Genomic DNA, 14256 nt, shown 5'->3' with positions numbered 1-14256 from the left:
TAATGTGTGAGAGAGAGAGAGAGCGAGAGACAAACAGACAGACAGACAGAGAAACATGTCTTACCTGTGTAGTCGACCAGTCGTGGCATAAACATTCCATTCCTTGAAAGCCAGTCGTACGAAACCCCTTGCATTTGTGCAAGTTTAAAAGCTTGTTCGGTAGGGCTGTGAAATGCACTCCCGGGCAAGAAAGGTAGACCTGGGTGGCCAGCACCCGAATGTCCATTATAAGCGGCTGCCAATAGTTGCTGACCACCGTGGAACAGTCCAGTAAGAGGGAGATGTGTTTGAAAAACACCTGCTGCATGTTGCAAGTTTAACAATCCGGGTTTGGGGACAAAACTCATTGTAATTGGAGGTGACACACTTGTATCGGGGCTTACAGCCGGGGACAGCCGAGACGCACTTGAGTCCGTTGAAGGGGGTCGCGGTGAACTGCCCCTTGATATGCTACCTGCATTGTTGATGTTGCTCTTCAGTAAAATACTGTTATGATTGTGAATGTTGTTGTTATTGTTGCTACTGCTGTTGTTGCTGCTGTTGTTACTGTTGTTGTTATTGTTGTTGCTGTTTCCACCGTTGAAATTGTTGCTGTTGTGGAGATGATGGTTGTGGCCGTTGTTCATGCTGTTTAACATTTTGTTCCCAGCAGAATACAGTGAGATTTTCGTTTGGGGTTCTTTTGCCAACAGAGCGTCTATGCTAAATGATTTAGCCGACTCCATGTTTGAAATTAAGTGCGAAATCCAAATGGGTTTGTTATCAACAAGACCATATACATACACAGATGAACATAAATATATATATATATATAAATACAAATATAAGATATAATATATATTATATAGATAATTTTCATACACACCCACCCACCCAAACAGACACGTACACAACACACACGATCATAAACTCCCAAGAATGTTGAAACTGTCAACTATTCATACATGTGCATAAACATTTTTCACATACACGTATATACATATACGTGCATGTCATTAATAATTATATATGTATGTGTGTGCGTGTATTTATATATATATATGTATATATATGACACAAATATCTTTGTTTATGTGTATATAATTATAAACATAGAACTATAAAGTCATATATATTTTTTTAAAATAGATCATCACATAAACTTATGCATCATATATATATACATATATATATACACTTTTTCTTTCTTCCTCTCTTACTCTCTCTCTCTCTCTCTCTCTCTCTCTCTCTCTCTCTCTCTCTCAGAGAAAAATATCAATAGTAAATTTTCAATAAAATTTCAATAGAAAATTATCAATATTGATTTTAAACTTAAATTTTTGATAAGGTTCACTAAATAATATTTTTCGAAAATTCAGATATTAAATTCTAAAATTTGCAAAAAGAAATCTAATGAAAGAACATGATTCTATAATAATAATAATAATAATAATAATAATAATAATAATAATAATAATAATAATATAACAATAACAACAAAACAATAATTATAATAGTAATAATAATAATAATGATATTTACAATAATGATGGTGATTAATTTGAAATCCGAACGTATGAATTGATAAGGTTTAGAAATTCTAATGAGAAAATACAAAGAGTTTAAAGATTAATAAACAACACAATAAATAGAATCCGATCTCTTTCACTCTCACTCTATTTCCGTTTGTCTCTCTCCGTCTCTCTCTCTCTCTTTCTCTTCCCCAAAATATACTTTCCGACAGGTAACTTGAGACTGACTGAATAAAAAAACAAACGTTCACTTCAATCAAACTAAAGCCTTATTAACCTCTCATCATAGATGACTTGCTTTCACAGAATATCATTCACAAATGAGGAGGAAACAACTGTCCTCTTCCCCCCACCACACACTATCTCTCTTTCCCTCTCTCTCACACACACGCGCGCTCTATCTACCCTCCCCCTCTCTCTCTCTCTCTCTCATTCTCTCTGTCACTGCTCTAAGAAAACAAACGGATATTATAAATGCATAATCGCTTTTTTCCTGCCTCCTCCTCCTTTCCTCTTGTTTTCACTCCTACTATTTTCCCCTCCTCCTCTCTCTTCTACTTCTTTCCACCCTCCCTCTTTTTCTCTCTCTCTCTCTCTCCCACTCTCTCTCTCTCAACACCTTCCTTATGTAGCGTCAATTTGTTTATATCGCTTCTACCTCTTTCTTTCTCCTCCTCCCACCTTTTCTTTCGCCCTTCGTTCTCTTCCTTCTTTTCCTCTTGTATAATTTTTTATTGAGTATTTTTTGTCATTTGTCTATATTTTTATTTTATACTCATATATATATATATATATATATATATATATATATATATATATATATATATATATATATATATAGTACTGTTCCGTTATTGGTGAGATCAACAAAAAATGTACTCCATTCCAGTGAGAGTTAAATATTATTTAATATACACAGGATATATATATATATGTGTGTGTATATGGTTCTGTGTGCTTAGGTTTTATGTTGATTAGACAATGATGAAGCGTCTGCACATCTCTCTCTCTCTCTCTCTCTGTTTCTGTGTGTGTGTATATATATATATATATATATGCTTGAATATAATTTTGCAGAATAATAATAAAATCTTAAGCAAACTTATAGACAAGCAACAACAATGACTGGACTACAACAAGAACATTCGTAATTTCAAATAGTTTAATTATTTCTGAAGGGTTTTACTCATTATTCATTTAATTACTGCAAAAAAGGATTGTGATTGTCAGCAGAATCGTTAGCACGGCGGGCAAAATGCTTAGCGGTATTTTCTTACGGTTTTACTTTTTGAGTTCAAATTCCGCCGAGGTCGACTTTCATCCTTTCGGAGTTGATAAAATACGTACCACTTTAGCATGGGTTCGATCATATCGATTATGCCCACTGCCCTAAAATTTCAGGTCCTGTGCCTATAATAGAAATAATTATCAGTCATTATTATATATTAAGACGGCGAGCTGGCAGAATCGTTATCACGCGGGACAAAATACTAAGAGACATTTTCTTCTGGAGCTTTTACGTTCTGAGTTCAAATACCGCCGAAGTCAACTTTGCCTTTCATCCTTTCGGGGTCGATAAATTAAGTACCAGTTAAGCTCTGGGGTCGATGTAATCGACTAGCCCTCTACCCACAGATTTCAGGCCGTGTGCTTAGAGTAGGAAGGAAAACATCAACAAATATAGCCAAAGTGAAAGGCGAAAACCACAGAATAAGTAAGCGGTTATGTTGGCATAGAAGTTGTTGTTGTTACTGCTATTTAACCCCAGGTTGAGCCCTCATCGAGAAGACTATGATTTGATCGAACACATTCTAGTTGTATCCATCACGTTTTTTTTTTTTTGTTTTTTTTTTTCGCAGACATAGTACAACATAGTCAGTACTAAATATATCCTATGACTGTACTCGCTCCTTTCTTTCAAGTGGCCGTTTGAGTTTTAATGGAAAAGGATTTAGCTGGTATTACTAGCAGGTTAAGCCGAGCCCACTCGTTGCCCCGAACAGAAAAGAACAGATTGTAGTGGTAGTAGTAGTAGTAGTTTTAGCTGTTCTTGTTGAAATTGTCAGTTTAACCTGGCTATTTCCGTGTGTCTATGGGTGTATAAGATTGTGTACGTGATTGTCATTATATATATATATATATATATATATATATATCCGTATAGATGGTGAGTGTCAAGTGAATATATATATCTCTCTCTCTTTCTCTCTCTTTCTTCCTCTCCTTTCATTTACGTGTATATGTGTATGTACGTGTGTGCGTGCGTTTTTGTCGTTTTATTACGTTTAGATGGTATGTAATTCCTGGAAAATTCAGTCTGCTGATATTATTATCATCATCATCATTATCATTATTATTATTATTAGTAGTAGTAGTAGTAGTAGTAGTAGTAGTAGTAGTAGTAGTAGTAGTAGTAGTAGTAGTAGACAGTGACAACAATAATAATAGCCACTGCAAGAACAACAGTAGCAACAAGGTATCCCTCTCTTTATTGCTTCTTGTATCTGTATACACGCGTGCGTGTGTGCGTGTGTGTGTGTGTCTGTGTGTGTGTGTGTGTGTGTGCGTGTGTGTGTGTGTGTGTTTGTGTGTGTTTGTATTGAATTAACCTTAGTAGATTGATTAGTAAATAAGTCATTAAATAACGGTATGTGTACGTGTGAGTGCGTACGTGTGCGAGTGTGTGTGTGTGTGTGTGTGTGTGTGTGTGTGTGTTTAGCGAAGATCTCTTGTGTCGGCTAATTAAACAGAAAATAAAAAAAAGGGGTGGAGCTTCAAGGATTTATCAAACAGTAGGAACACGATATATTGTGGTGTTCATGCCTTTTCCCAAAAGGACATATAGCGGCCATGAATAAAATAGCAATGTCTATGATAATGTTGACGACCACGAAGATAATGATGATGATGATGATAATAATAATAATGATAATAATAATAATAATAATAATAATAATAATAACTGTTATTATATAAGAACAACAACAACAACCTGAATATTGGAGACGATGTAAAACTACATAGAAACAGAAGTCAATGACTGATCATAAGTGGAATGTAAGAATCCCGATCTAATTGCTTTCCGTAATCAGACGGTAGAAAATAGAGCAGCAGGAGTTACAGTGAGGACAGAAGCAGCAGCGGCGGCGGCGGCGTCGCCAATGGCAGCAGCAGTGGTGATGGAGGTTGTGGTTGCAAGGGTAGTAGTGAAAGAAGCCATTCGGAGAGGGCGGGACCAGAAACGGCACAGTAGTGTGACAGCGTTAAGTGGCCAACTGTTTAATGACTGAATTAAAAGCTACCGGTCGGCTCGGGGTCGGACAAGGAAAGGAAAGGCTAAGGAAAGGAAGGGATGTGCCGAAAGGGTAGTGGTGCTGGTGGGGATAGTAGAGCTGGTGCTGGTGCTGGTGGAGCGGAAGACTATGTAAATAGATGAATGAACGAGGGTGGATGTTTGGGTAGGTGTATTTTGTTAACGGTGACGGCAGCGATAAGAGAGGTATCGGGTTGAGTGAGATTTTGTGAGCAAAGAGAAAAGAACAAGCAACATAAATGATAGCTAGCTAGCTAGCTAGCTAGATAGATGGATAGATAGATAGATAGATAGATAGATAGATAGATAGAGAATAAATAGATAGATAGAGAATAAAAGACAAGCTGACAAATAAATAGACAAAGAGACTGATGATAGACTGACAGAAAAATAGACAATCATATAGGCAGTCAGACGGTCAGCTAGACAGAGAGATAAGTAGACAGACAGGCAGGCAGACAGATAAACAGACAGCTAGGCAGACGAGACACACAACGAGACAGATAGATAGATAGATAGATAGATAGATAGATAGATAGATAGATAGATAGATAGATAGATAGATAGATAGACAGACAGACAGGCATGCAGACAGACAGGCAAGCAGACCGAAAGACAGAAAAACGTACTGACAGACCGATGGATAGACAAACAGAAGGAAAAAATAGACTGACAAATAGACAGTGAGACATTCAGACAAGCAGCTAGACAGATAGATAGATAGACGCGTAGGCAGAGAAACAGACAAACAGTCATACTTAGATAGATAGATAGATAGATAGATAGATAGATAGATAGATAGATAGATAGATAGATAGATAGATAGATAATGTACTCATTTATCTATCTATTCCTCTCTCTCTATTTAGCTATAAATCTAAATGTTACTGCAATGTTTATTTTAAGCACTTTTAAGCATAACAACTGGGTATTTACCGATGGTGTGAGTACACAGGATAGAGTCAAATTTATTTTGACGTTCAAGTTGAGTGGAACTTCACATATATTTATGTATCTCTCTATCTAATATATATATATGTATGTATATTAGGTATATATTAAATATGTATATATATATTATATTATAATAATATAATTTATATGTATACACAGAGAGAGAGAGAGAGAGAGAAAGTGATAATGGCATATCAAATTCCGTACCGCACAAATTCTCCATTTATAAAAACTATCTCCACCTCTAGAGGATGTGTCATTATTATCACATAGCAATTAAAACCACCTCCAACATAGAGAAGGCTATATATGTGAATGCGTGTGTGTAATATATATATAAATGTGTATGCGTGTTTACATATATATATTATGTAAGTGTGTGAGTGTGTGTGTATATATATATATATATATATATACCGCACACACACACACACACACACACACACACACACACACACACACACACACACACACATATATATATATATATATATATATATATATATATATATATATATATATATATATAGGAAAATGAAAAAAGCCAGAATGCTGAACTGAGAGCATAATTTAATAAAGATTTTTTCTAACCGGTTTTCATTGCGTATATATATATATATATACTTTTACTTGTTTCAGTCATTTGATTGTGGCCATGCTGGAGCACCGCCTTTAGTCGAGCAAATCGACCCCAGGACTTATTCTTTGTAAGCCTAGCACTTATTATATCGGAATCTTTTGCCGAACCGCTAAGTTACGGGGACGTAAACACACCAGCATCGGTTGTCAAGTGATGCTAGGGGGGGACAAAAACAAACATACACACACACACACACACGCACACATACACACACACACACACACACCCACACACACACACACATACATATATATATATATATATATATATATATATATATATATATATATATATATATATATATATATATATATATATATTATTAAAAAATATGGCAAAAAATCATATATTAATTAATATCGATTAATTACCAGGAAGTTAGCACATTTAAAGAATCAAAGATATTCAGAAACAGTATCTGCAATCTCAGGGGATTAAAGTACATTTTTATATATGACGTTGACCACTAACGTGGACATTCAATGTGCTAGAAATAGATCACATCTTGTGTCTAATAAGACCTAAATTGTTCTCAACATGAAATATAGCGTGATACCAAAACGTAAGCGGGCAAGACATTTAAAATCACCGAAAAAGGAACATTCTTAAACAGGGACCGGTTTCAAATTTAACAATCTTACCGACTGTCTATTTCTCTTCAGCCTGATTTGTAATGGAACCATAATCATCAGAACCCCATGCAAAGTTGCCCACCGCCATAGGTGCGCGTGTATATGGTTCTGCTAATTACAGCTTAATGGTAAAATTCAAAAGTCTTCGTTTTGGCGCGCTAATTCCAGGAATATGTCTGCAGAGAATATTTACTGCGTCGCATATATCCAGTATGAGAACTCGGTAAGGGTTAATATATTATATATATATATATATATATATATATATATATTTCATTTCAATTTCATTTCAAAGTTTCAGCTCAGAGCTGCGGCCATGCTGATGCACCACCGTGTAAAAAGTTCTCCGCCCACAGAGGGACTCGAACCCGCGACCCTCAGATGTCATGAGAGGACTTAAAAGTCTGATGCTCTACCGACTGTACGACGGGCTTTTTTCAGTTTCCGTCTACCAAATCTACTCACAAGGCTTTGGTCGGCCCGAGGCAATAGTAGAAGACGCTTGCCCAAAGTGCCACGCAGTGGGACTGAACCCGGAACCATGTGGTTCGTAAGCAAGCTACTTACCACACAGCCACTCCTGCGCCTATAAAAAGAAAAACAATTATTAAATATGCTGAACTGCCGTGACCAGAATTCGAACCTGGATTACCACGTGTGGTCCTAACCACTAGACGGCCACACACACACACACACACACACACTCACATACACGCACACACATATTTTGTTGTGTCCGGGGATAGTCATTATACCAATATGGCAAACCATTGGCGTGGCTGTGAGGCGGAATCTTGCTTCCCAACAAATGATTCAGGGTTCAGTTCCACTGCGTGGCACCTTGGGCAACTGTCTTCTACTATAGCCTCGTGCCGATCAAAGCCTTGTGAGTGGATTTGATTGGCGAAAACTGAAAGAAGCCTGTTGTATATATGCATATATATATGTGTATATGTCTTTCTTTGTCCCACTCCCAACCGTTTGACAACCAGTGATGGTATGTTTACGTCCCCGTAACTTAGCGGTTCGGCAAAAGTGATCGATAGAATAAGTACCAGGCTTTGAAAATAAGCGCTGGAGTCGATTCATTCGACTCAAAATTCTTCAGGGCGTTGCCCCAGCATGGCCGCAGTCTAATAACTGAAACAAGTAAAAGATAATTGTATGTATATATAACCCTTACAGGTTCGATAAAATAAGGTACCAATCAAAGGCAAGTAGTATGGGATCGGACAACCCCCTACTCACACAACTGCTGGCTTTATATCTAAATTGAAAATATGTGTGTGTGTGTAAAAGTATATACATATATGTATGTATGTATGTATGTATGTAATGTGTATGTGTGTATGTGCATATATGTTTGTGTAGGCATACACATCAAGCGTTGCTTCAGCATGGCCGCATTCTTTTACCTGAAACCAATAAAAGAAAGTGTATTACCACACATTTATACATATACTTACAGGTTATAATTATTATTATTATTATTATTATTATCATTGCTGTTGTTATTATTATCATTATTATTATTATTACACATTGGAATTTAATAAGGCTTAAACTAAACTAGTGAAATAACCACAACCCATTTAGTGATCAATAAATACGTATAAGAGAGAAATTATCTAAAAACAAAACTCGTGTGAGATTAAAGGGGAGCATAATTGAAATTATTACACCTGAGTTAATTTTTCTTTATACATTCTGACAGTCTCTCTCTGTCCCTTTCCCTTTCTATCTTCGTCTCTCTTCCTCTCCTCTTCTCCTTTTCTATGTCAACACCTCTCGATCTCTTCTAGTCAAACATTACGTATCGCTCTCCCCTCCTCCCTCTTTATCTCGCTCTTTCTAGTTGTTCTTCTTCTCTCTCTCTCACTCTTTCTAGTTCTTTTCTCATTCAAACTAACACACCAGCTGTCTTCATAATACTCGAGTGCCTCTCTCTCTGTCTGTCTCTCTCTCTCACCGACTCACTCTTTCCTATCCTCTAAAACGTCCGTCTCTAGCTATCGCTAATTTTTACTTCTGCTGCTGCTGCAGTTATTACTACTACTACTACTACTACTACTACTATCAACTCCTTTTCATTCTCTTCTCTGTCCGCATTTTTATTCTTCTACTTCCTCCCATGTTTACCTCCTACCTTCTTACATCGTCTATATCCTCTCTTTTTATTTTATTCCAATCTCTTCTCTCCTTTCACTCTCCAGTTCTTCCTCACCTTTCTCCAGCCTCGTTTTCAATTCATGGACTCTTCGCTTCATCTCCCCTTCCTTCTCCTCTTCATCATCTCCATACTTTCCCAGGCTCCCTTCTGTCCAAATCCTTTACCCTCTGCGCTGTTCACCTTCACCTTCACCATTTCAACACCAGCCATTATAATTTCCCTTCTTGGTGTCGTCTGCATCAGTGAATTGACTGTACATACAACTGATTAAATAACTTAATCAACATTTTTTCACTAATTTACTCTTCATTTATTCCATCCTTTCTCTTTCATCAACTTTGCTCCTGACTCATTATTCTTTCTTCATTTTCTCTCTCAATAGTTATATCTTTTCCTTCTTTACCTTTATGGGGTTTTTTCACTTCCTTTCTTTCTGGTTTTCCACCACTCCCTTTTCTCACTTTTAAAATACATCCATAAATGAGAAATAATAAATAGTAGTAAAGATATTATCGTTTATTTTCGGTTTTATATGGGTTTTTTAAAAATTATTTATACATATTTTTCAGTCTTTCAAATTTCCATAATAAAATTTATTTCATATTGGTTCCATCTAGAATTTTTACTTTGAGAAAATTTGCAAGTCAGCCACCCATTTATTTATTTACTTTATTTCTTTATTTATGTGAAATATATGAATGTAACAAGCTGGGATGGAATGGGTTAGCGTAAACTCTATACATCGGTTTATATAAAATGTGAGTACTTAAGACATTTACGTAGTTATTCATCGTACATGTGTGTTTACATTCCAGCAGCTTTCACGTTGACATGTATACTTGTAGTGCGAGCACATTTAATCCATACATGCCTTTATTTGAAATGTGTACAATTTGCACAATATAATTTGCATATTCTTCATATCGAGTCAACTAGGGGTTGCTATGCAAGTGGTCGACCTACTGGAAATAGCAACCAAATCTCCCTAAAATCATACCTACTGTCCGGGCGTGGATAGAGTCGTTCGATAGTATGGTTTAGTTACACCATACTCTCGAAGAGATGGCGTGATCAAGTCTTGAATGCTTTTGAACATGGGTCTGCTCGTTTAGCACGAACGCTTAAAAAAACTCAACAATAACAGCAAGGTGGAAAATTAGCAGTCGTTAAATGATTGGATAGAGTACCTCAAGATATTTGTTCCGATTCTCTACGCTTTGAGTTTAAATCCCGCCGAAGTCAGCTTTACCTTTTATTCTTCGAACGGGAACACGATACCAATTCAGGGCGGTGAATTAGTAGAAGTGTAAGGAAGCTGGACTGGATGCATTGAGGTATTTGTTCAGAATCTTTGCAGACTGAGTTCAAATCCGTCGTGGCTTACTTGGGCGATTGACTTAATCTGTCACACGGCTGTTTAACCCAGTGACAGACTAAGTCGATCACTGCCTAATACATTGTTTGGCTTTAAAGGTATCCAGTCTGCTGCAAGCATTCGACTCAGGTCTCTGGTTTGAGAGCACTTTCCTACCTCTCACTAATCTCGGTGGCCCCGCGAAGGATCATAGACAGTCTTCTCTCCCAACTAAAATGATTTTTAAAAGTTGTTGGGTTGTATGTATGCACACGAGACTGACACAATTATTGATAGCATGGAATCTGAGAAACCAAAGTTTAAATGTATTCTACATGTGTATAATATTTGATCCGACCATTTCGCCTCCTAAATTGTGGGAGAATTTGTGAAATTGCTGCGTTATTTTTATTTTTACGCTACAAGCAGCATAACAAATGCATTCCTGACACAGTAATATAGGCCTTAAATACTTCCGCTCAATAAGGTATATTTTTCTTCCATTTTTTCCCATGACTCAACTGTTGAAAATAAAATAAAACTCCAGTTATTGATATATTGAAAGTTTTATGTTTGTTAATAACTGAGTTTTCTCTTAAATGAAAAAAAGAAAACAGCTTTGTTGACTCATTTTATGAACAGAAATGATGGATTTCGCGAATCATAATTGAGCTTTGATAAGTACTCGAAGGGTGACAGCATTTTTTCAGCGTAGTCAGAGTATATAAACATATAAAGGCTTGCATACATTTGCGCGTATATTCAGTAGATATATATCAAGAAATATTTTCTACAATTAAAAGCGGGTTGTCGCAAATCTTGTGGAAGGGGTCTCGTTTTATGTTAAGCATTTTTCACTATTTTCATTTTTTCAAAAAACACTTGCTAAAAAGTAATCCGTATAGTATTCTTCTTATGCCTTTCACAGTTGATTATTTTGTTCCCCTTTATTTAAAAATATGAAACATTTTGTATTTTATGCCTGTCCAAAAATCTAGATGTACACTGCTTGCAACATTTGATTTTTTGCTTAGATGCCCTTACCCAATCTTTTAATTTTGAACTTGTTTGGTCCCTAAAATTTTTATTACAGTGTAGGCTTGTGATGCAGCAAATGGATTCTTTTTTTTGTTGTTTTTTTTTTTTTTGGATGGTGGGTGCAATCCAGATTTGTATTAAACTTCAATTCTTTCCCGTTCTTTTTTTTTTGTGTGTGTGTGTGGCGGGGGGGGGGGGGATAGCAACGCAGGTTTCCACATTTTGTTTTTTGCATATTCTTCTGATGTGAATTTCGCCTTATTAAGAGTATTTTAAAATTTGGTAGTTGCATTGGGCTGTTAATAATTTGTGACTTTTTTTCAAGTTTTTATACTTAGTACAAAATTGAAAGGTATCATTTGGCTGTGGTTTCAAGAATTATGGGTGACTACAAACTGAATATTTATTCTTTTGTCTTTCCCCTTATTGAGGGTTCTTTTGTATGTCAGGGATTGAGATCTCTTTTGCCTTGGATATGGCCTGATTTACTGAATTGTTCCTATATTTTTATTTCGGAAGGAATAGTTTCGTTTCTCTCGTCTATTTACATCCGTAACTATTGAACACACACGTCTCCTCATATTAAATTGAACATTTCTTTTGATGTGGGATGGATGTCAAAATCTAAGATATAACTATTGGTGCGCCGTGTCCTTGGTAAAAGATTAGTTGTAACAATCTTATTTTCCTTAATTACCTAAAATGTCCCAAAAAGGAAGTTCCGTTTCATTCATTTCCAAAGTGAATTGGATCGATACATGAATGCTATTTATTAATTTTAGTCTCTCACTTCTATTCCAAAATATGAAGCAGTCATCCAGGAATCTTTTAAATAGGATTGAAGTGCTGTTCAAAAGTAATCCCAGATCGGATATAGGCATTTTCTTTAAGGAATCCCATCGCTAGTGTTCCATAAGTGGGTGTAACTATTGTACCTTTTGTCGCCCCAATACTATTGGCTATCAAAGAGATATTTGTTTTCTGGTACCAATTGTAATCCTAGCATAAATTCTTGTGGGAGTCTCTTCTGAATTTTGTGTAGCTATTTATCTTGCCAGAAGATGACTGTTTCCTATCCTAACCCATAGGGAATATATTTTTGAGGCTTGTCATATCTAAATATCTAGGATCGTCTTTATATTTACTCTTTCTGAAAGGTGGTTGAGGAAATCCATGTTATCTCTGATGAAACTAAAAACAAATTTGCATAATGGTTTCAGAATTATATCTAGTAAATTGTTTGATCGTCAGATGCATACCATCGTAAGTTACATTAAATTTCGTAAGGACTCTAATCTTTTCCAGGTTAAACTTAAAAACTTTAAGTTTGTTGTTGTTGTCGCTTTCATATAACTTACAACTTATACGAAGTTAGGAGTGATAAATACATGTTGCTGCATGATAATATCTCTAGTAAATACAAGGTGAATACTAATAAATATAACGGCATAATGATGAGGTTAAACAGGCAAAATATAATAAACAGGCAAAAAATAGGGTTAGAATGTTCAGTTTTAAAAAATCCTTTATAACATTAAAGGATCACAAACCCAACCTTGCAAACAAGCCCACCTGTAGAGTTAGAAACTCAGCAAGGACAAGGTTAGGCTTAGTAGCCAATAATATTTTATGATATTGGTTTCAAAGTTTGGTCCTAAGCCAGAAATTTTAGTGGGTAGGGACTAGGTACTTATTTCATCCACCCCGAAACGACGAAAGGCAAAGCCGCCCTCAGCGGAATTTGATCTCAGAACGTAAAACGTCGCTAAGCATTTTCTACGGCATGTTAACGATTCTGCCAGCTAACCATTTGAAGAATGTTTTAGAATATTGGTTTCAAATTTCGGGGAAGGGAGTCAAGTCGCTAACACCTACCATGGTGTTCAACTGGTTCTTGTTTTATCGACCCCGGCCTCATTTGAATTCAGAACGTAAGGACGGATGAAATACCGCAAAGCATTTTGCCCGGCGTGTTAACCATTCTGTCAGCTCTTTGTCTTTAAACTGTTTTGAAATATGAATAACAGAATTAGACCATAGAACTGAATGAATAAGCACATAGCAGCCCTGTCATAGGCTAATTTAAGAACAAAGTGGATAAGTCTAAGTCGAGAGCAAAATTCACGAAGTCTTACATCATAGATTTTGACACACTCGATATGAAGACTCTTGCCAGATAAAACAATCGTTAACTAGAAAATATTTCGCCACTGACTAGACAAAAATTCAGTTAATCATGCAGCTTATGTCAAGAAATCAGAACCAGACAAAACTGTTTGATAAATTAATGGGTTCATATAACAGTTCTGACTCATGAGATCGTGTAGAACATTTTAGATAAAATATCCTTAAAAGGAGGTCTCCTCCTGTTGTATTGGTTTGTACCCAGATGCTGGAATGGTCATATATTAGATGCCTTTAGAAAAAAACACCTCAAATCCACCTTCAGCAGTATAGCTCTCAAAACCACAGTAGCTACAAACTTCACTTCTTAGATGCTTCCCTGGACCTAGACTTAAACTTACAATCTCTACCATAAACTAAATTTAAAAACTTAGGTATATACACAAATAGTTTTGCCACATCTATCGCTTTTAAAACTCTTATAGCTATCATTAATAATAAGGTCACTAACCTCTTTCCC

General features: G+C 36.0%; 1 protein-coding gene and 1 long non-coding RNA gene across 7 annotated transcripts in view; both read right to left on the bottom strand.

The window, feature by feature from the left end:
• The window catches only part of LOC106867491 (uncharacterized), a 196730-nt gene extending 194688 nt beyond the window's left edge, over positions 1–2042 (bottom strand). The window contains exon 1 of the mRNA XM_052966265.2: positions 65–2042. Within this exon, the coding sequence (XP_052822225.1) occupies positions 65–725 (661 nt within the window). The 5' untranslated portion in view covers positions 726–2042. The remainder of the gene's footprint in view (positions 1–64) is intronic.
• Positions 2043–2655: 613 nt separating this feature from the next.
• Positions 2656–14256, bottom strand: part of LOC106879124 (uncharacterized) — a 57698-nt gene continuing 46097 nt past the window's right edge. For 2 of the 6 annotated variants that reach the window (XR_016241121.1, XR_016241122.1), the window contains 2 exons: positions 13488–13616; positions 2656–2921 (listed from right to left, as the gene is read on the bottom strand). This is a non-coding gene — a long non-coding RNA (uncharacterized LOC106879124). Of the gene's footprint in view, positions 2922–9623; positions 9681–13487; positions 13617–14256 lie in introns of all 6 variants that reach the window. The other 4 variants (XR_016241120.1, XR_008263687.2, XR_016241119.1 and 1 more) reach the window with 2 other exon arrangements.

This window comes from Octopus bimaculoides, chromosome 3 (genome assembly GCF_046866305.1).
Source record: "Octopus bimaculoides isolate indiv1 chromosome 3, ASM4686630v1, whole genome shotgun sequence".
NCBI classification, from domain to species: Eukaryota; Metazoa; Mollusca; class Cephalopoda; order Octopoda; family Octopodidae; genus Octopus; species Octopus bimaculoides.
This window is presented reverse-complemented; position numbering and strand designations above follow the sequence as displayed.